The sequence below is a fragment of the Plasmodium inui genome, assembly GCF_000524495.1.
Source record: "Plasmodium inui San Antonio 1 unplaced genomic scaffold supercont1.16, whole genome shotgun sequence".
NCBI classification, from domain to species: Eukaryota; Apicomplexa; class Aconoidasida; order Haemosporida; family Plasmodiidae; genus Plasmodium; species Plasmodium inui.
In genome coordinates, this window is record NW_008481850.1 from 152,487 (window position 1) to 173,177 (window position 20,691).

Below are 20,691 nucleotides of genomic sequence, written 5' to 3' on the forward strand. Positions count from 1 at the left end.
ATTCACGTACGCTGAGGCATCAACATAAGCAATTGCAGTGGCATGCCTGTTCGCAGCAGCACATGCTCCTGTGCGCGACAGTTCCTTACTCACAAATGAGGCTGGCTTATCCAGAGGACCTCTCCATATGCCATGGGAGGAAAAAGAAAAGAAAAAAATTAAAAACTGTTCTGAAAAGAAAACTTCAAAAAAAAAAAAAAAAGAGAAAACGCTTAAAAAAAAGGGTCGCAACGAATCCTTCGCAAGGCGACCGTTGCGCAGAGAGGGGCGCGACAGCCGCATCCCGAAAACGCCACAAGCGTTTAATAATTCCATGTATCATCCTCAGGAGGAGTGTTTCACCCGTGGGTGTTTTTTCCCATCCATACATCACAACAACGGCTGCCTTTTTTTTTCTTTCTCTTTTTTGCGGCACGTGGGAGGAGGAAAAAGTGTATCTTCTCCCCCTTTACTTGTGTGGCGCGATCACTGGTAAAAAAAAAAAAAAAAAAAAAAAGAGAACGACAACGAGGAAGAAAAGTAGGGGGGAAGAAGATGGGAGCAGCCTCGCAAAGTTCTACATTTCGAACTTGCTCCCTTTTTGAAGCTTCCTTTCATCTCGCCCCATTTGACGCTGCCAAATCGGAAAAGCGTGATTTAAAAGTGACCCCTTCGGAACAGTGAGAACACTGCGTCAAACTGGGCAGACTGTCCCTTTCTCTCCCCTCTTTCGCTACAGAACGAACGACGATGTCTTGTGCGCCTTGCTGAGCGATTTGGAACTCCTAAACTGGTGAAACGTGGCGTACTTCTTCTTGATCGGCTCGCAGGCGTCACCGCAGCTTCTACTCCGTAGGAAGGCCCGTATCTCCCTCTCCAGGGATGATGATACGTTTCCCTTTTTCGGGGCTCTATCCAAAAGGAAAGAAACTAAATCGTCTTCACTATGTACGGTCAAGAGAAGAGTAAAGGTCTGCTTCATATACTTTTTAGTCTCCTCCAGTTTCGCGTTCATAAAATGTAGGAAGCACTGTGCGAAGTCTCGAACGGGTAAATTGACCAACTCACTTGTGGGCAAATTTTTTAAAAATAAAAAAACAAAAAAAGCTAGCTTCTTTATAATGGATGCATTTTTATTGTCTGAGAAGGAGCACATCACTCTCAGCATTTCGTAGTCATTCACTCCACTGCTATGTTTCATAAAATGATTGATCAGGTCAGAAGCACACTCGTCCAAGAAGTGATTCTTTGAGTCCATCTTTCGAATCACATGGGGGAATGACTTCACAAAATATCGACACAAATTTAACTTGTCACCCTTAATGCTCATACAGAGATGCTTCATCGTTAGGAAGCTTTTTTTGCACAAACAGGATCGGGGGCTCCCGCACTGGGTCGTTATGTATGGAAGGACAACCTCCAACTTTTCCCACGCCGTGAACATCTTTGTGTTTTTCGCCAATATTTGTATATTAGTCAGCGTGATGAAGTCATCAATCCAGCTGGTTTGCCCTATGTGTGTTGCGTTTTCCATGTTTTCCGTCTTTTCTGTCTTTTTCGTCTTTTCTGTCTTTTCCGTCTTTTCCGTTTCTTCCGTCTTTTCCGTTTCTTCCCTGTTTGCCGTCACGTGCCCACTGGTGCACCTCAGCTTGGATCTCCTCTTCTTAATTCTGTGAATGTACTGCACTATATCCTCGTATATGAGAGTCGCCACGAAGTCGCCCCCGCTGTGTGCTTCTCCGTTAGCGGCACAGTTCCCTATTCCCCCCTGGATGGGTTGACCCTCAGGCGCACCACTAGCCAAACTCGACTCGTCTTTAATGCCTAAAGCCTCACACTTCACATTAGCTTGTTCCCCCAAAGCCTCACACTTCACTTTAACGTCTTCCCCTTGGGGTGTCTCATTACAAAGGTTCCCTCCCAAATGGATACTCCCACTTTGTAGGCAACTTTTCCAGAGAGCTTCTTTTTCCTTTCCAATTAAACCATAAGGCAATCTTTCAACTGCTGGGATGTCCTCCCATTCGTAGTAATAATTTATGACCAGGTCAGGTGGTTTTGTCTCCTCTGAGATGTCCTTACTAGAATTCATTCTTTTTAAACTCCTATCATGTTCGTCTCCCCCTTCTGCTTCTGGACTCCCTTCCAGTTCTCTTCTCTTATAGGAGCATTTACACCTCTTGGAGTTATCCGTCGGGGGAGATTTCCCAATCGTTTCCACATCACCGTCTGGGGGGCTCCCCTCCGTCATGTTTGACTATCCGATCGTCGCAGGGGGGAGAAAAGAGGAGGAGTCGGTGTGGGGGGGTGCGTCTTATATATTTACACCTCTCCACATGTGCGCAATGAAGGCACAAGCTAATGTTTCGCTATATTACGGAGGAAATTTTTCGCCCGAAGTTACCGCGGCCATGGGGGAAGGACTATACTTTGTGTTAATTTGTCCCTCTTATTTGCAAAATTTAAAAAGGCGATATATTATCTTCGGGGGGACTCTGAAATGTATGCTACTCTTTTTTTGCATAGCTCTGGTGCACATCAACGTGCTGCTTTGTTAGGTAGTTTGAAAGAAGGAAAAAAAAAAAAAAAAAAAAAAATCGCAGTCTTAAATATGAGGAATTAGCTGATATTCGAATACGGTCATTTTTTCCCCCTCAACAAAGAGGTGTCCTCATGGCCCAATGGAGGGCTTCATACTGGACTAGCCTATCTTCACAGACGACCTTATAACGTCCCAGCTGGGAAGAACACCTCTCTCGACAGGGTTGACCCGCTGGCCGCTCCAGCACGGTGAAAGTACGAAAGGAGAAAAAGAATGACCCACATAAGGCTCATTTAAGCTTGTATGTTTATTTGATCTTATTTTGGTTCATTTTGCTTGATTTTATTTCATATTATTTTGTTTGATTTTGTTTCATTTTTTACTTCTTTTCCTTCGCCTTGTCTAAAATGGGAGCCCAAGAGGAGCACTTACCAGCAAGAGTTCGGAGGTATGATCCGTCGTGGGAAAGTACATATGGCCATGTGCGCCAACACACCCTGGCACGGCGCTTTCTTCCCTCCGTGTGAACGGAAGGGGATGCAAAGTGGTACCCGCAGTTGCTGCAGTCGCCTCAGTCGCCTCAGTCGCCGCGATGTCGCTTACTCTGCGCAAGGTCGGAGTACACCCAACGTTTGCAAAAGGGCGCGTCCATTCGGACGTAACGTTAGGGCGCGGGTGGGTAACTAGATCGTCTTTATTTAAAACTGTTGAGGGGGAAAAAATGTAAGCCTTTCTCTAAAGGGGCAAAAAAAAAAAAAAAGAAAGAAAAAAAAACACTTTCGGGTAATACTCTTTTTACACATAAAAAATTAACATTTTGCCAACGATTAATCCTAAGGTTGATAGATTAATTTGTTTTTTGTTTTTTCCTTTTTCCTTTTTGGAGATTCCTACACTTTTAAAGGTTACATAAATACATACAGACCATATACACCCCTGTGTGCACTATTCAGGTTCACAAAAAAAAATAAAAAAAAAAAGGGGAAGAATGTTCGTATACAAATATATAGAGAGAAGGAATTATGGGGGGGAGGGAGGAAGTGAACAAAAAAACGAAAACAAACTGGCGCTGCACTCATTCGCCGAGACATTTGTGTCTGCACCGGGGGGTGTCCGTCCGTGGGAACAACCGTCCACTCGAGCGCCAAAAACGGCATATGTACACATCAATCTATATGTACACGAGCAGAAGTAGATGTGCTCGTGAGGCCTGCACAAACTACATGAGCGAACAAATCTCCTTGGTGTACTTCATCTCCTCGATCAGCACCCTCTCCAGGTAGCTCTTAAGCACACTCATCTCGGGCACATGCGAAATTTTCGTCAAATACTTCTTAACCTCGTCTTCCTCCGCGTTGTTAACCACGTTGTAATTCAGTGACCCGTATATGTTCCTCAGCAGGATATTCGCCGGCACGGCGGTATAGTTGATCTTGTCTATTTCCTTCAGGCAGGTCAGGCACAGCTCCCTGTAATAGTCGCACTGTAGGGGTGGGAGGCAAAAAAATAGCCATTTTGAGAAAAATATGAACGGATCGTAAAAAAAAAAAAAATTAGCCATTTTGAAAAAAATATGAACGGCTCATAAAAAAAAAAGAAAAACTAGCCATTTTGCAAAAAACGTATGAACAGTTCATGGACAAATAAACGCGAACACGCAGCGCTGTCTCACCAGGTCAGCCAGAATCTTTATGCGCTGCTTGACCTCCACGTTCTCGCCAAACACGACGCAGTCCTCCTCTTTGGGGGGGAAAATGCTGCCCTCGGCAGGATCATTCAAGTAGGGCGAATTTTTATCGCAGGGAAGAAAGGAAGCCTTGGTAATTATTTCCTGTATGGTTAGCTGATTTATTTTCTGCTCTTTTTTTTCTTCCTCCTCTTTCCGCTGATGCTGCTCCTCCTTCTGCGTGGCACCATTCTGTGCGTTTTCTTTGTTGTTCGGCGGCTTTATTTCTGTTCTACATATGGGGCAGGTCTGCTGCTGAATGAACCACGACTTCAGACACTCCACATGAAAGATATGAGAGCAGGTTAACTTTTTGGAGCCTTCCTTCAAGTCATCCCTGCAAATAATACAGGTGCCAACTTCTTTTAACTCTTCCTCCGTGGCATCGGCAAATTTTGTCTCGATATTCTTTGTCAGCTCTCGGTATCTCTGAAATGATTTAAATCTCGATATTAATGTTTTTACGACGTGTATAATGTCTGCCGTCATGTGTAGTGGCAGGTTGCTGAAGTTGTTCAGAATGAACACAAGGATGAAGACCAAGAATATTATTAAGCTCATGATGTCGTGCAGGATGTCCAGGAAAAATAAAATGGTTGCCTTAGAGGATAATCCATTCGCTGATCTAAGGTCAATTATGTTCACAAAAAATTTAAATATCGATATTTGACAGGACTCGAAAATGCTCAAGCTTTCGAAAAAGAGCCATAGGTACATGGTCGAATTTTTTAGCGAGTATTTGTAGAAGTAGGTAAACATGGTAAGGTTGGCCACTGACAGGAGGCACATGAAGATGAAGAGCTTCACCAGCACTCTGGTTCGGGGCACTCCCAGTTCGAAGATCTGCCGGGGGGGAGAATTAACAAAAAATGGATAGAGATGGAGGGAGATGGATCGAGATGAATCGAAATCAATTGAAATGTAAAGATGTGTCTGAAAAAACGACCGTCTGATCGCTAGCACCCAAGCTGTGCATCTCAAAAGGCGCCCCCCACGCGCATCGACGTGGGGGAAGCTCTTACGTGAGAAACCCTGGAGTAAAGGACCAAGTGGTAAGCCTTCAAAATAACGATGATGGATAAGTACTTAATTAAAATAATGGAGGATACTTCTTTCCCATTGATTGTTGGCTTGGACAACACCAGAAAGAGAATGGTGTCCATTATAAACGCCCGGGCGTTGTCTATCAGCTGCTCCACCTCCAGGTATCTCAGCTCGCCAATAAATATGTTCAGCAGAAGCTTGCACAGAATGATGAAAATCATCAACAAGAAGTTGTAAATGATCTGTGAGGGTCGGGGTGGGAAAAAAAAAAAAGACACTTTTTTATTTACTTCCTGTGTGGTTATACACATGTAGGGTACGTCAGGGGAACAGATTGAACAGTCGCACTCCTATTCGGCATATAGAACATACATGGCAGGTGTGCATCTCTCAAGGGGGTCCCCCACTTTCGGGGATGATTTCCCTCGCGTTGTTTCTTTTCTTCCTTTCGCTTACCGTCCTGGGGAACTTCTCCGTCGACAGGTACACCACAGCCGAATAGAACTCGTTGTACTTCATGAAGGAGTACATTAAAATGAAGGCCAGCCCGAGGTGGCTCAGGAGGACGTACAGCCGCATGTTGACCTCCATGGTGAAGGGGCTCTGTCCGTTCGTTGGTAGGAAGCGGGGGAAGGGGGGATGCTCGCTTGTCGCTTGTCCCTTATCGCAACCTAGCAAGCGTCAATATACCAACGAACGAGCGTCTCCCCTTCTGACGGTGACGCTTTTACCCGCTCACACGCGTAATACCATGCCCTCTGCCAAGTGGTCATCCCCCCTAGCGCAAAGTTGACGATCGGTCCACCCAAGAAGATCAAAAAAAAAACAATTCGCAAATAATGTACACAAATTAGCATACGTAGGGGAAAAAATACTTCTAAAAAAAGCGAATTGGCAAATTTTCCTTCATGTGCCAGGCCATCTTAAAATTCGCCAAGTGTTAAATGTTAAATCGTGTTCATAGCATGCACATACTCGCGGGGTAGGAGAATGTACATACGTTACCTATACTTGCCCTTTACCGTGAATAAACCTCTCTTGATTCCTCCTTTTTGCTTCCCGTAGGGCGCGCGCGCAAGTGGAAAATTAAAAAAAAAAAAATAAATAGTAAGAGGACATAAGGAAAAATATAAACGAACGAATAAGGAAGAGGGCGAAGGAACCAGTGAACGCCGCACGGGGAGAGCACAAATATGAGAACTGGTTTGGATCCCTCACGCCAGCAGATGATCAATTTTAGCTGTCATATTTTGCTCATTATGTTTCCCCTCTGTTTCGGGAAATGATGACCATTAAGACTGCCTCGGATAGTATGCGAGCGGTTGTGCTGAGGATGCTCGTATTTACATTACGCTATAATGCCACCTTTTTTTTTTTTTTTTTTTGTTGTCCCGTTTTGTAGTGGCGTTTATGCAAAAAAGAAAAAAAAAAATGGAGGAACGAATGCTTTAAAATGTTTCAGCTTTGCAGGAGGGTTATCCTTTTGCCCATTTTCTCTTCTGCTATGTTCCCATTTTTTTTTTTTTCTTTTTTTGTTCCTTCACTGTCCACGATATGTATATTCATTTATCACCCTGGCGAGCTTCCAACCCAGTTGAAGGGGTGTCAAAAGAGTTGTGTCAAATGGGACTGCACACATGTAGATGGTGAAGAGAGGAAGAAACAACTGAGGCAGCTGCGCAGACAATATGCTGCGGCGTTTGAAGAAGGCCTTAAAAGTGGGGCAGCCAACGTCGTAGCCACAGCAGAGGATGCTGGAAACATCTTCTACGGGGGATATTTTGCAAAGGTGCCCTCCCCATTATGTCCACTTCGTTCCTTTGCAATACTGCCGGGTTAAGCGGTTAACGCAATTGGTCTAGTTGAGTGTCTTTTGGATGGGGCGGGTGGCATGCAAAGATGTGTGAATGGGTCTGCTCATTGCTAAACTGGCGTGGTACGCGGCGCATAGAGCACACTTCGCCCTATCGCAGATAAAACTGCGCAGAAAAGAAAAACAGCGCCGCAGGGGGTAAAAATGGAGGAGTTACAAAAATGAACATTTCACTCTTTCCTCATGCGTTGTGTGTGCAAAATTGAGCAAGACGCAACGGTGTAACATGCAACTCTGCCGTACGTCCTGGTGGGACGTGAGTCCCCGTTGGGCGATTTTCCCTCCCCTACTTTTTCACATGGTAGGGAAATGAACCCCACGCAGAAGATCCCACGCGTTACTCTTTATGTAGAAAATTAACGCGTTAAAGTTGGTCAGCGCAAGAGAGGAGTTCATCGCGCTGGGGAGGCTGTTTAGAGATTTCCCTTGATCTGCTCCCCCAGCGTTTGCTCCCCCAGCGTTTGCTTCCCTTGCGTGTGCTTCCCCTGTGTGCTGGCTCATCTCCACAGGTAGCTCACTCTGGACGATGTTACTGATGAAGGCGGGGTTAAATGTGATGAATACCTTTGGGCTCCAAGACATGCTTACCTTCTCATATTGTTCTGGTGCCTTACGAAGCTTGCGTTTTATTTTTTTCCGGAACCACTGAATGTCCATAATTTCCTTAAAGCACAGCGGATTGTACAGCAGCGTTATCTGACAGGAGAATTTCTCCTCAACGTTTTTAATAAACTGTTCGAAGTAGCTTTTGTAGACAAGAAGCAACTCATGTTTCTGTAATCCTTTCAGCATATCCCCAATTTTTCTTGCCTTCATTTTGGTAACATCGTCCAAGTAGCTCAGGTCATACGCTTCATCCATTCGATACATATGGTTCAGCGTTTGTGTGTTGTTCTCACTTGTTGTTTTTTTTTGATTGGCTAGCGTTGGTAAGTTTTCACTTTCCTTTGCGTCTTCACCGTCTTCTTCCTTCTGCTGCTTCTTCTTCTTGCTGGGAGGATTCGAGCTTGGTTGCGTCCCCCCCGTTGTAGTGTCTCCCTCCGCACCGCCGTCCACATCTTCCGCTTTCCCGGCAAGTCCTATTTTCTGCTTCAACAAGCTTAGGGACCTCTCAGGACGGTGGAAATTCAAAATGATATCGTAGTTGCGTCTCTCCATGAGAAAAAGTGATATCCAATTTTCCCGCTCAAAATTGTTTTCCAGCTTCTTTACCATTTCGAGGGATTTGTTCGCCTCGGACAGAATGAAGTCAAACAGATGGTGAGGCAGACTGATCAGCAGACAGTGGGGGTCGTAAAGTGAACAGATCCAGAAATTCTTTTTCACTTCTTTGCTTCTTCTTCTCGAATGAAAGGAGTTTATCAGTTTGATTTTATGTTCCTCCTTGAGGCAATGGTCATAATCCATGATAAGCGGTCTGTTCTTCCAATCGTAGCTGACGAGGAAGGACAGAAATTTCGTTAGTGCCGTTTTGGGGCATATAGAGAAGGAATCCAAGAATTCGTCTCCTCCATCAATGGCATCAAGGGGGTCATCCAGATTGTCCGCCGCTCTTCCTCCTGATGAGGCGTCCTCCTTTTTCGACTTCCCCATCTGATGTACGTTATTGTTTCCCTTTTTCCCCTTAGCATGGTAGGCAGGCGCTTTGGGGCTGTCTCTTCTCACTTCTGTGGTGCCCTTCTGCAACGGAGCGGTGATGACGAGTGGGTCGTCCTCCTCGCTCCCACTTGGGCTGCTTAGACCAGTGCCGCTTCCCCCTAAGGGGAGTTTCTCCCTCTCGCACAGAGCGCGGTAGTAAGCGCGCTCTTCCGCCCTCTCCCGGTGCGCGATTCTCCTGTAAAGACCGCTCCATCGCAGGAACTGTGCATGCACGGTGTTGTTACTCCCTCCAGGGAGGCCTTTCTGCAAAAAGAAGGCCTTCATCCTAGCATGCCTCCTGAACTCTTCCGTGTATAGGTAAAAGAGGACGTTCTCGACTAACTCATCGCAGCAGGGGATACCCTTTGACATGAACCAAAGCTTACATATTTTCACCGACAAGTGGAAGGAAGAAAATTTAGTCGAGTAAAAATAAACAAACGACGAAACTAACGGTCTGAATATGTAGTTCTTTATCTTGTTCATATAATCGACATGCTCAATTCTTACATCATCAAGGTTTGTCACCTGGATCAGATTCCTCTCAATCACTTTGCTCACAAAAATGTATAGTCTGAAAAGGACTAACTTCGAGGAGGCATCAACACAGAAGTTTTTATTTTCTACCTTTGAAAAGAGATTCTTCCCCTCACTCCAAATCTTATTACAGATGATCCCTTTGGCACTTTCATAGATACGAAAAAAGTTCTGTGCATTTTTGTAGTTAACGCTGTTAAATTTTATGTCTACAACAACGTCGATGATTTTTTTTTGGTTCTTCTTGTAACCCAGGTCAGTCCACTTAAGGAGATCATTCGAGGTGGTCACATTGCAGACAGTGAATAACTTCTCACTCAGACTGTATAGAACATTTTTCACTTCATTATATAAGCTGCTTACACTTTCGTAGTATGAGAAATACGCATCTTTGACTAACAATGGGGAGGAAAGGTACACGAAGAAAGTCTTCTTCTTCACCTTCTTTCCACTGCACATATGAATTGCATCGTCACTTTTTAGAGAATCCATTCTTTCTTGAAATCCCTGCTTCAAACTCGCTGCTTCGTTGAATCTCATCATGCGTAAGATGCACTTGATCGCCTGCACGTGCACTGAGGGGGCTTTCCCCTCGTACAACTGGCTGAAGAGCACCTCAAAGAAAGGGTTCCTCACGTTCTGGTCCTCCTCCTCGGTTTCGCTTTCGTTCCCATCATGTAGGGCACCTCCTAAACGGCCTGCTAACGCAGCTGAGAAGTTTCTCTTCTTCGTAGCAAATCTCGTGCCGGGCTTCTTCCACTGAACTACTTCAAAAATGGTGTTGTTTTCGAATCTCCTAATTGCCGCTTTGTCTCCCCAGAAATGCTTAAATGGGGAGGTCCCCTCGGGAGTGTATAGATCCTTGGAGATATCCATTAGCCGCATGACGTTGTTCGTCTTGAGGAAGAAGCTCACTCCGATTAGGGTTTTCCTCCTCAGCAGGGTCCTCTTCGATCCGCCAGACGCGGCATCAGCGACGTCAGCGGCATTTCCTCTGCGCCGCTTCCACGTGAGCAGCACGTCGTGGAAGAGGCTCTGCGGGAGGCTTCCCCAGATGCTGGTGCAGCTGTCCTCCTCACCAGTTCGAGCGGCGCCGTTTGATCCGTTCGCTCTACCCTCATCCTCCGCTACGTGCTCTTCCCCCGCCGCGCCTCCCGCCCCTTCCACCTCGTGGAGGCAGAATCGCACCAGGCGGACGGCCACCTCGCCCAACCGGTCGGCCAAGCCACGCACCAAGTTGCGCCGCAAAGCCATCACCACGTCGTTATAGTTATGTAGGTGGTTGCTCACGAGCAGGGGGAAGAACACCTCCTCCTCGTAGCTCACAGAGAAGCAGTCATAATTCGCTGCCAACACGTCGTATATTTTTCCGCAACGCAGGGAATACTCTGTCTTCTTCGCTTCCCCAATCAGCTCAGTCAGGGAGCAGAAAATGGACTGAAATGGGTCGTACAATGAATTGATGAGAAAGATGTGTGGCCCGTGAGTTTGTCCTGATGAAGAGCTCCCCTTCTCCCGCTGCCAACAGCTGAAGACTCCGTCCTCGTAACCATACACATGATGACACAAATCCATGCTGCTTAGGAAACTTATCGTCTTCTTAAAGATGAGGAACGCGTCGCACTTCTCCAGGTTCTGCTCATAACAAACGTAACTGCAGATCAGTCCCAGCGCAAAGGAGTTAACATCGGTGTAGTGGAAGAATCCTCCAATTGTGGACCCCTCTCCTCCCTGCTTAAGTTTGCCGTCAGCCCTTTCATCACGGGTAGAGAAGGTATTGAGTAATCTTCTATTGAGGCACCACAGCTTCAGTAATTTAACCGCTTGTCTGTACGCACCTACACTGTTAACACTCCTTTTTATTACATTGTCACACTCAATCAAGTGACACTCAGTAAGTAGGAATTTTTTCAAAATGGTCCTTCTAATGCATAAGTTTTTTATTTTTTTCCTCAGTTGATCTTCCTCTGCAGGTGTTATATCTCCGGATTTTGTTGCCCGTCCAGCCGTTCCTTTCTCTGTTCCCTTTTCTGCTTCCTTTTCGGTTCCCTTTTCTGTGCCCTTCTCTGCTGCCTTCCCATTTTTAGCATTTTTTCCATTTTTCTTTTTCTTCCCCTTGGCCTCCCCCGCATTTGTTTTTTCCTCTATCTGAGAGGGGCTCCTCTCCACCCAGCCTGCATAGCACTTCCTATACACGTGCAGCAGACTCGAGGTGACCTTCTTTGAGGGGTAAAGAATCACGTGGATGTTCCCGACGTGTTTCTCCCTCTTCTGAATGGTCAGGACTAAGATTGATTTGGAGTTATTCAGCCACGTCTTCACACTGATGCGAATGTCTACACTATGGGATAAGTTCTGTTCCTCTAAGTGACGGAAAAAATCTTTGGAGAAAAAATGATTCTTTAGTAAGACAATGAATAGGTTATGATAGTGAGGTAGGTTCCTGTATTTGGACTTCCTTCCTAACTTGGTATCCAAACTGTATTCAAATCCGATGTCTATATTCAGGTGGCTATTCAGCATCATATTGTTTTTGTAGCTTCCTAGGATTTTTCCTCTCTTCAGTTTCATACTCCTTGCGTATGGTTCTTTGAATTCGTTTCTTTCGTCTTGTAGGCAGTTGACTAGTTCATCTTCCAAGTCAGCCACAAAGCTAATCGTTGCATCTTTAATATGTGAGAGGAGAGCAACATTGGTGACGTTTTTTTTGTGATAATTCAACCCTAGCAACACTTCGTGGAGGCTCTTTCCTTCCTCATCACCGTTCAGGTTCATATCTTCGTAACTGCCATTCTGCTCTTTCGCTAGGGCTTTGAGTTTCTCCTCGTCCACGTCTTTCAAGGGGGCCTCCACGCCCAGCTCGAAGGTCACTTCGCTGGCTCCCGTGCGCGGCATGGCGGCATAGAAGGAGGCGAAAGAAACAGCAGCGAACAGAAGCGAACAGAAGCGAACAGAAGCGAACAGACGCAAAGAGGAGGCGCTTCACAGAGGCGCGATGCCTTCCAATATGTAACCCTTCAGTGAAGAGGCCCCTCCAAAAAGGATGCTTTCCCCACCTTTTATGTAAATTCGACGGGGCACCCGTTCCCTTTTTGAAGTCCTTTCCTAATGCCTTGCGCTAAGCAGGTGGAATGGGGTAAGGATATAATAGCCTCTCTCCTTCCAGGTACAAGGCACCTATATGTAGGCGTTCTTTTTTTTTTTTTTTTTTATTTCAATTTTCAAACATTCAGCTAACCGTTGCTTCGTTTTGTGGCCACGTGGCGGCGCTTCCTTTTCGCACATGTATGCACGGGTAAATCACCTGTGTAGGACCGCGCGCGCGCTGGTGAGTCATTCCACTTTGGCCTTCCCCGTGACCACAAAAGGGAGGTAGTTTTCTTTGTCAGCGGAATATCTTCTATACGGTGGTGAAGCGGCTATGTGTAGTCAAGTCAGTTTGCGTTTTTTTTTTTTTTCTTTTTTTTATGTGCCGCGGGGTTAGGAAGTTAAGCAGTGAAGAGATGAATTAGCCAATCCAGCCAATCATCCGATCCGTCGGTCGCTTACTGAGCAGAGACGTTTGTCGGTCAGGAGTCGTTTTTTCCCCCGTTGTGCGGTCAAACATATTGGTTACCGTTTCGGGCCCGCTAAGAAGTGCTGCCCATATGTATATATTTATCTATGGGGGGAAAAAGCATACCAATCGCAGAAGTAGCTTGCCGGCCCTTCTTCCACTACAGTGATTGGTACGTACCGCATTGCAGCTGCCGCCCTGTTGTGCCCCTTCTTTCGAGGCACCGGTTTGGAGGACACACATTAACGGCGTAGGCGCAGATGGGGGAATGGCAATTCGGGACCAAGTGCCCACAGAATGAAAAAAAAAAAAAAAAGCCTCACCGATCAGGTCGACATTTGAAGTTGCACTGCTCGCCTTCTTGTAACGAGATCATCTCCCTTGGTCCAAGCAGCAACACTGTAGAGTGTAAGGTCAGCCTCTGTGGCTTCTTCCCCTACCAATACATAACACAAAGTATGCCCGCGCTGGACGTCGCACGCGAAGGGTTATTGACCGGGTGTGCTCATAACGCGAGGAACGAAAAAGAGAGAGGGGGAAATCCACCCGACCGTGTTTTTTCTTTTTTTCCCCCTTTTCCATTTTATTTTTTTTCACCTTCCCATTTTTGAGTGATCAGATTGTGAGAGTTCATCTGGATATTCACTTCGTAACAGGTTTTTTTTTTCTTTTTTCACCCCAGAGGTTTACGATGCTTGGTTACCCCCTTTTTTGTACTCTGATTGCCATCCGTGTAGCGGTCTAGCGAAGTGGCAAAGTAGCAACGTGGCGACGTAGCGGCTGAGTTGCCCCATCTGGAAGAAGACCCCTTAAAGGAGGAGACCACGAGAGGAAGAAGAAGAAGTTTTACTGACCACCTCGCTTTCCCATTCTTCTTACCTAACCAATGAGTAGGGGCTTCCATTTCTGCTCATCTGATTTCTTCTCGTGCAGTAGTTGATGCTGATAAGAGGGGGAGAGTAAAATAAAAAGAAAGAGACCCCCCGGGCCACTTCTCCCTCCGTAGCTGACGCGACCTGGATCATACTCCGGGGGTTAAGCTGCTTATCACTGCCGGCATGCGAATTGGGAAAAAAGAGAGTGCCTCGTGGGGGGATGAAATGCTAAACGGGAGGTTACATCGCGACGGACAAGAGGAGACTTTCGTCCGAGTAGCGTCCGAGTAGCGTCCGAGTAGCGCCTCGTCTACCTTTCCGCTCATCACCCCCTAGCCCATCCCATCATGGACAGCTCATTCATTCCCAAGGAGCTGGTCGGGAGGGACATTTATCAAATCCTGGGTCTGACCTTCGACGATGCAGGGAAGGATAACATAAAAAATTTAATAAGAAAGAGGTACCTGAAATGTGCGCTGGTTGTGCACCCCGATAAGGTGGAGGGTGGCACACGGGGGAGCGGCACACGGGAGAGTGGCAAACATGGCAGTTCTTCCAACGCATCCAAGACGGACAGCTTCAACACGCTCAAGTGCGCGTACGAGTTTTTAATGAACGAACAGCTGAGGAATAAGTACAATCTATACGTCGCAGAGCAGAAGACAAAAAAAAAAAAAAATGGCCCAATCAGAGGTAACATCAGTCTGAGCCGCTCTATAGACAAGAGAAAGCTTGATGCACAGCAGAAGCAAAAGTTAGCGTTTAAAACCAAATTGGAGGCACGAGAAAGGGAGATGGCCAGGAAGGGGGAAGGAAAAAATAAGTGGACTACCAATGCAGCCGAATGGGCACAGGGTGCAAAGTCACGTGATCCCACGGCGAGCAGTTACCGCAACGGGAAGAACAATCGGAAAAAGAAAAATGCGCAGCAGGAAGCGGAACTGAGGGAAGGGAACCATTTAAAAAAAATGAAAGCGCAGAATGAAGATTTTGTAAGAAGGCACTCCGCGCATCCCGGTCAGAGAAACCGCCAAAAAGACGTGCGAGAAGAGGAAGATGGAGAAGAAAGGAACCGAGCCATCGAAATTTATTTGGCCAATTATTCACACAACGTTGACCTGCTACAAAGGTACATAGAAAAAAAGGAATTTTTAACCTTCTTCCTCGATTTTAACTTTCAAAAGTATTACCTGAACAAGAATGAGGAAGAGACGCAGAGTGAAAGGAGGGTCGGTTTGTTTTCCTTTAGTCATCGCAGCGAGGCCATTCGTGCATATTTACACTTCAAGAGAAATGGCCAACACATTGACAGCAATTTTAAGCTGAGGCTGGCGGTGCCCTGCAACGAGGGCGGAGAAGTGAGCTCGGAGGGGGGAGGGCCCCAGAACGGAACAGCAGTGAATGACACAGCGGCGAAGGACGTCGCAGCGAACGGCACAGCGGAGGACCCCGCGGCGAAGGACAACGTCGACAGGATGATGAGCGACATGGTGGACGAGCTGGACAAGATGTTTTCCCTCTGACGCGGGCGCGCACGAGGTCGTTCTCCCCCAAAGGCCTCCTCCCCGCAGCGGCGTCGAAGCGGCAACGAAGCGGTGTGGAAGCGACGTATTTTTTCCCTCTCTTTGCATGACCTCCACGGGGTATCATTTAGGAAGGGTCTTCCCACAAGCAATCCCCCAACGGTCAAGTTTGAAGAAGCTGGGCCAGCTGTATATCAGCCCATAGCGCCCATTCTGGCATGCATTTTTTTTTTCTTTTTTCTGTTTTATCATTGGTGTTATTCCCCCCCTGCGCGCCTGTAATTTAATGACATTTTAAAAATTATGTTTTTTTCTTTTATTTTTTAAGTTTGTGCTTTTTTGTCTGTTTTTTTTTTTTTTTTTTCTTTTCGCTCCCCTGTGTGGGACGAATTAGACATTTGAGTCCCCCCGGAGAAGTATTCTGAGGGAGCGTCCACATTTGTCCCCCCCCTGGGAGGGGAACAACAAAAAATGTAGCACATTGCTCGCTGACCCATTTTGTGAACAAATTTTAGGCAGTCCATTTTGCGGCGTAACAGTGGAGGACACTATGCACGTATCACACGTCACGCGGCATACGACATGCGACATGGGACATACGACATGCAACACGCGTCACTACACACATGTCACTACTCCCGTGTCACTCACCACGTACCACTCATCACTTACCGCTGACCGTGGCGACAAAGGGCGTGTCCCCCCCGATTGCACCGCAAGTAAGAAGGGTCGTCTGCCCAACTGCGCGCCCCGCTCACCGTCCTTTATTGCCCCCTTTTTCTTCGTCGTATGCCGCACGAACAGGCAGGAGGAAGTGCACACCTGTGCGCAGTGGGGTTGCTGAACAGGTGAGCGTTAAAAAAAAAAAAATCATTAAATTGTAATGAAGCGGAAAAAAAAAAAATAAGTAAAACATAATGAAGCAGAACAAAGTATCTCTGCTTCATTGGGTCCCCTTTGTTTAGTCACCCCTAAGTCCGTTTTGTCTTTTCCCATTTTCGCGGTACAGTTTCCCCTCTGCAGAAAGCAGCACAGCGGTCAGACGGGGTAGCAGCCGTGTAGCAGTGAAGCCACGTAGCAGTCGAGTAGGAGTGAAGCCACGTAACGGTCACACCGCCTCATCATTCCACCGTTCCACATGATAGGGCAGCTGGAAGAGGCCAGGCTGCAACGCCTGCTAGCCAAGCTGAAGGGTCAGGGGATGTTCGACGAGGTGCAGGAAAACACAGTGGACAAAAATATAGTGAAAAAAATTGCCATTCTGTATGACGTGTTCAGGAGGATAAATGAGGGAAACGGATCCATTGGCGGGAGCGGCAACTCTGACTTCGTCTACACCAGTGACATTAAGTATGCATTAAAATACGATGACTTCGTCCGGGTGAGATTCCATATCATCCCAGTGGAAAGAAAAAAAGGAATACTCAAATTGGAAGAGGAAGATAAAAAATATCACTTCATTGAAAATATGAATAACATCGTAAGTAACATTTATAACCCCTCCAGTTACGACCAATTTTTAAATAATCGAATGGAGGAAGACAAAGACAAATTAAAGTGCATGATGAAGTGCCTGAACGAAATTGAGTCGGCATATATATACAGGTACCGTAGTGACAACAACATCAAATTAACCTTTGAGATTTTCTGTCACAATTTTTACACCTTCTTGTCGTATGACTATAAAAGGAAATCCTCCATACAAGATTTTCGTAACAAGTATTCCAACGTGGAAGTGAGTAGCCCCTTTCAGTTGTCCACTCCTCAGAATATGATTCATCTAAACTCCATCGGGACGGTGATGCATCCTTTTGCTGACCAGTACGAGACAGAGACCCTGGAGAAATTGAAGCCCTTCATCTTTGAGTCCCTCGAAATGGTCAAGGAGCTCCACGGAACGGGTGATAGGAGGTATCCTCCGTTTGGTGCGGCCCAGCTCGACAACGACTTCTTCGTTAAGAATACCCACTACGAGGATGACATGCGGCGCCTCATTCGCATGGAGAGGGCGGCCAACGAGTACAAGCGGTTGCGCGCGGGCCTGGCAAAGCGGTAAAGCGGTTAAGGGGTTAAGCGGTTGAATGGTTTTTCCACTTCCCGCTTTTCCGAACGTACCGGACGCAGTCACCGCCGGGGAAGCTCTACACGATGAAAGTGAACAGACCAACGATGTTGCTAAATGTGCATCCTACAATCGTGTGCACTGTGCAGTGAATTTTTTTTTTTTGACGCGATAGTGCAATCGCCTGTGCGAGGGGGCCACCTCCGTTTTGCATCCTTCTCCCCCCAACTTTTTCTCCATCCCGGGGAAGGCTCCAACATGACCGTGTTTGACAAAAAATTAGCCACAGCGGTCGAGTCCCGCATCTGTCCCACCGATGACTCATTTTTTGTTGCTGGTGAACAGGGGCTACACATAAATGATGCCCCGTCATGAATGATCCCTTCACATAGATGATGCCTCGTCATGAATGATCCCTTCACACAAATGATGCCCCGTCATGAATGATCCCTTCACACAAATGATACCCCGTCATGAATGATCCCTTCACACAAATGATACCCCGTCATGAATGATCCCTTCACACAAATGATTACCCCACATAAATTTACCCCGGTGCGTGCTGTATGGGCCCCCTCTCAGAGGTGACAACTTAGCCAACCCATTGGTGCCCCCCACTAAGCATACCTCCAAAGGAACACTCTCCAGAGAAAGGCATTCCAAAGGACATAGCAGAGCAGAGGAGAACACAGGGGAGGAGAACACAGGGGAGGAGAACACAGCAGAGCAAAGCACACCGCAGCAGAACTGGGAGGAAACTCCACGCTTGTCCCTTATCAACATGGATCCAAATTGTGCACTTGATTTCTTCCTTTAGTTGTTTTTTTTTGGAGGCCTTTCCCAACGGGCAGGAAAATCTATCATAGAATCCCATCTGGTGTTGACCCCTCAGGATGGAGCGCGCCCGAGGAACCCTCCTCGGGGTGGCTGGTCGACAATGGGACATGCTGTGGTTGGGCGGTGCATATTTTGGCATGTCCGCTAAGCATCCCGGCCGCATGCGTAAGTAGTGTATCCGGTGCGGCTGTCCTGTCACTGTTGGCATGACAAATTGGACCGCTCCGATGTGCAAAGTGCGACGTGCAACATGCCACGATGTGACTGCTCGTCACCACTTCCACCCCCTTTCCCATTTCCTCCATCACGTAACCTTCAGCGAGTCGAGGCATGACCTATTACCCCTGCCGCAGACAGGAGGGGCACAAAATAGTATGTTGAAAAAAAAAAGAAGCCGCGGGGGGAGACCCATGCACGTACATACGCCAGTGCAGACCTTCACTCACTTGACATACAGCTGCCCCACCCCTCCACTAACCCTCTCCACAGGAACTCATGCTGGGGAAGCACCGGAAGAGGAAAATCAACCCCCCCCTCTTCCCAGTCCACCCGAATGAGGAGAAAAAAAAAAATCTGAACAATTTCATAACGTACAAGGATCTGAAGATACGATGGAGAAACACCTCCAAAAACTACAGGAAAAAAGTAACCATTGCGAGGAAGTGGAAGAACCTGCATTGCCTCCTTCCGATGAACAAACCTTCGTGTATGTTCATTTTGCACAAAAATTTGCCCTACACTCGTTTTAAAGGGAAGGAAGGCATCTGCGCTGAGGAGAGGAGCTATGCTTGCCCTCAGCGGAGGGATGCCTCAGCGGATGAGGCAGCCATCAAACAGGTAATGCAAAGCGGTGTGTAGATTTGCACGGACGGGGAAGGGGAGGACCCCCACTGGGAGGTGGCGCCCATGTGTAATTGGCGACGTGTCTGACATAGATACACAATTATGTGCCACCTCTCGTGTGTATTTTACGTTATTTTACTTTATTTTATTTTACGTTATTTTATTTTATTTTACTTCATTTTACCTTATTTTGTTCTACTTTATTTTTCTCCTCAGATAGGGGATAACCGCCAGGGAGCAGACACCAATGTCGTCCGCACCCCGCGGAGTGGAAAAATGAATGGCACGCTGACCCGGGGGAGGAAGGCCAGAAATAGGAATCCGACACGGAGGCACCACGCACGGGGGGAGGCACGTAATCCAGGAGAAGCGGATGAACCGGGTGAAGCAGGTCAAGCAGATCAACCAGATGAAGCGGATCCACCTCATAGGGGTGAGTCGGTGGATCCCCTCCCCCAAGGCGCCTCCACAATCGAATTGAACTACGACGAGGTACCTCCCAGAGAAGTGCAGCACGTGCTCCGCAAAGGGACAGAAGACCTGTTCTGCATTTTCAAGTCAAATTTTATAAGTGAGCATAAGGTAACCATTGGAGACATTGTACAGACAGAGAAATTACATCGAAAGAAAGCAGGCGATATCGTATACTTTGGAACGGTCCTCCTCGTGGGGTCCAAAGATTTTACTATCATTGGAAAGCCCACAGTGCCCTACTGCAGAGTGAAAGCAACAGTGGAGCAGATAACCCTAAGTAAAGAAATTTTAAGCTTTCGATATAAGAAGGTCAGGAGATCAAGTAGGTTCCTCCGAATCAAACACTGGATCACTATTCTCAAAATCGATGACATCATCATCGATACAAAGAGCCAAATGAAAGATGAACGGAGAAAACCTCTTCAGATTTTGGACTTATGGGCAAATCGATGGCTCTACCAGAAGGAGTTAAACTTTATTAAGTTTAACGAAGATGGCACTACCCCTTTGGCGGAAAAGATTTACGATCTAGTGGAGCACCAACCTAATACTTTACATCGGAGGGGACTTACCGACTGCTACCGGTTTTACCCTGACCCGAACGTCCCGCACACGTATTAGGGGCTCGCCGGGAGAGCCCCATCGTGCAGGCAAAAAATTGTGTAGCCGTCCCCCCGCTGCTTCTCCTCCCGCGAGGGTGTGACAAGTGCGATAAAATGTCATCAGTGCGATGATGTCATAAGTATGACCATGTGATAAGTGCGATAATGTAGCGATTTAGGTTAACGTCATGCACATATTTCGTGCTTCTTTCTTCCGCGCCATTTATTTTTTTCGGCAGCGCAGTGCTCTTCCCCTTTTTTGTTCCCCCCCGGGGTGCAATTAATATGTATGCGTCGCGTCGCGCCCCAACGAAAGAAACCCTCCCTATGAGGAATCCCCTTCCGCGAAAATTTCCCCGCAGAGGGGGTCTCAACTGTCACCTCGACTGCGTACAATTCACACCTCACGAAGAAAAAAAAAAAAAAAGAAGTAAAATAGCCACAATCTGAATCTCATTTTGAGCATCACTCCGAATCGAAATCCTAATTGCAATCACAATTCCAATCGCTATCCCAATTGCAATCACAATTCCAATCGCTATCCCAATTGCAATCACAATTCCAATCGCTATCCCAATTG

The 20,691-nt window shown here is 46.8% G+C and overlaps 6 protein-coding genes across 6 annotated transcripts; 3 read left to right on the top strand and 3 right to left on the bottom strand.

Annotated features, from left to right (window-relative positions):
- Nucleotides 1-712: 712 nt before the first annotated feature.
- Nucleotides 713-2,230, bottom strand: C922_03630 (hypothetical protein; the record flags this gene model as incomplete). The annotated part of the gene is made up of 1 exon (XM_008819222.1): nt 713-2,230. One exon carries the CDS (start codon nt 2,228-2,230, stop codon nt 713-715), a length of 1,518 nt encoding a protein of 505 aa, XP_008817444.1.
- Nucleotides 2,231-3,740: 1,510 nt separating this feature from the next.
- On the bottom strand, nt 3,741-5,882 carry C922_03631 (E3 ubiquitin-protein ligase synoviolin; the record flags this gene model as incomplete). The annotated part of the gene is made up of 4 exons (XM_008819223.1): nt 3,741-4,004; nt 4,194-5,090; nt 5,270-5,533; nt 5,748-5,882. 4 exons carry the CDS (start codon nt 5,880-5,882, stop codon nt 3,741-3,743), a joined length of 1,560 nt encoding a protein of 519 aa, XP_008817445.1.
- A 1,576-nt stretch (nt 5,883-7,458) lies between these two features.
- On the bottom strand, nt 7,459-12,234 carry C922_03632 (hypothetical protein; the record flags this gene model as incomplete). The annotated part of the gene is made up of 1 exon (XM_008819224.1): nt 7,459-12,234. The coding sequence occupies one exon, from the start codon at nt 12,232-12,234 to the stop codon at nt 7,459-7,461; it is 4,776 nt and encodes a 1,591-aa protein (XP_008817446.1).
- Nucleotides 12,235-14,117: 1,883 nt separating this feature from the next.
- C922_03633 (hypothetical protein) lies at nt 14,118-15,293 on the top strand (the record flags this gene model as incomplete). Its single annotated transcript, XM_008819225.1, has 1 exon — nt 14,118-15,293. The coding sequence occupies one exon, from the start codon at nt 14,118-14,120 to the stop codon at nt 15,291-15,293; it is 1,176 nt and encodes a 391-aa protein (XP_008817447.1).
- Nucleotides 15,294-16,431: 1,138 nt separating this feature from the next.
- Nucleotides 16,432-17,349, top strand: C922_03634 (hypothetical protein; the record flags this gene model as incomplete). The annotated part of the gene is made up of 1 exon (XM_008819226.1): nt 16,432-17,349. One exon carries the CDS (start codon nt 16,432-16,434, stop codon nt 17,347-17,349), a length of 918 nt encoding a protein of 305 aa, XP_008817448.1.
- An 899-nt stretch (nt 17,350-18,248) lies between these two features.
- C922_03635 (hypothetical protein) lies at nt 18,249-20,130 on the top strand (the record flags this gene model as incomplete). Its single annotated transcript, XM_008819227.1, has 4 exons — nt 18,249-18,357; nt 18,512-18,564; nt 18,682-19,029; nt 19,252-20,130. 4 exons carry the CDS (start codon nt 18,249-18,251, stop codon nt 20,128-20,130), a joined length of 1,389 nt encoding a protein of 462 aa, XP_008817449.1.
- Nucleotides 20,131-20,691: the final 561 nt, after the last annotated feature.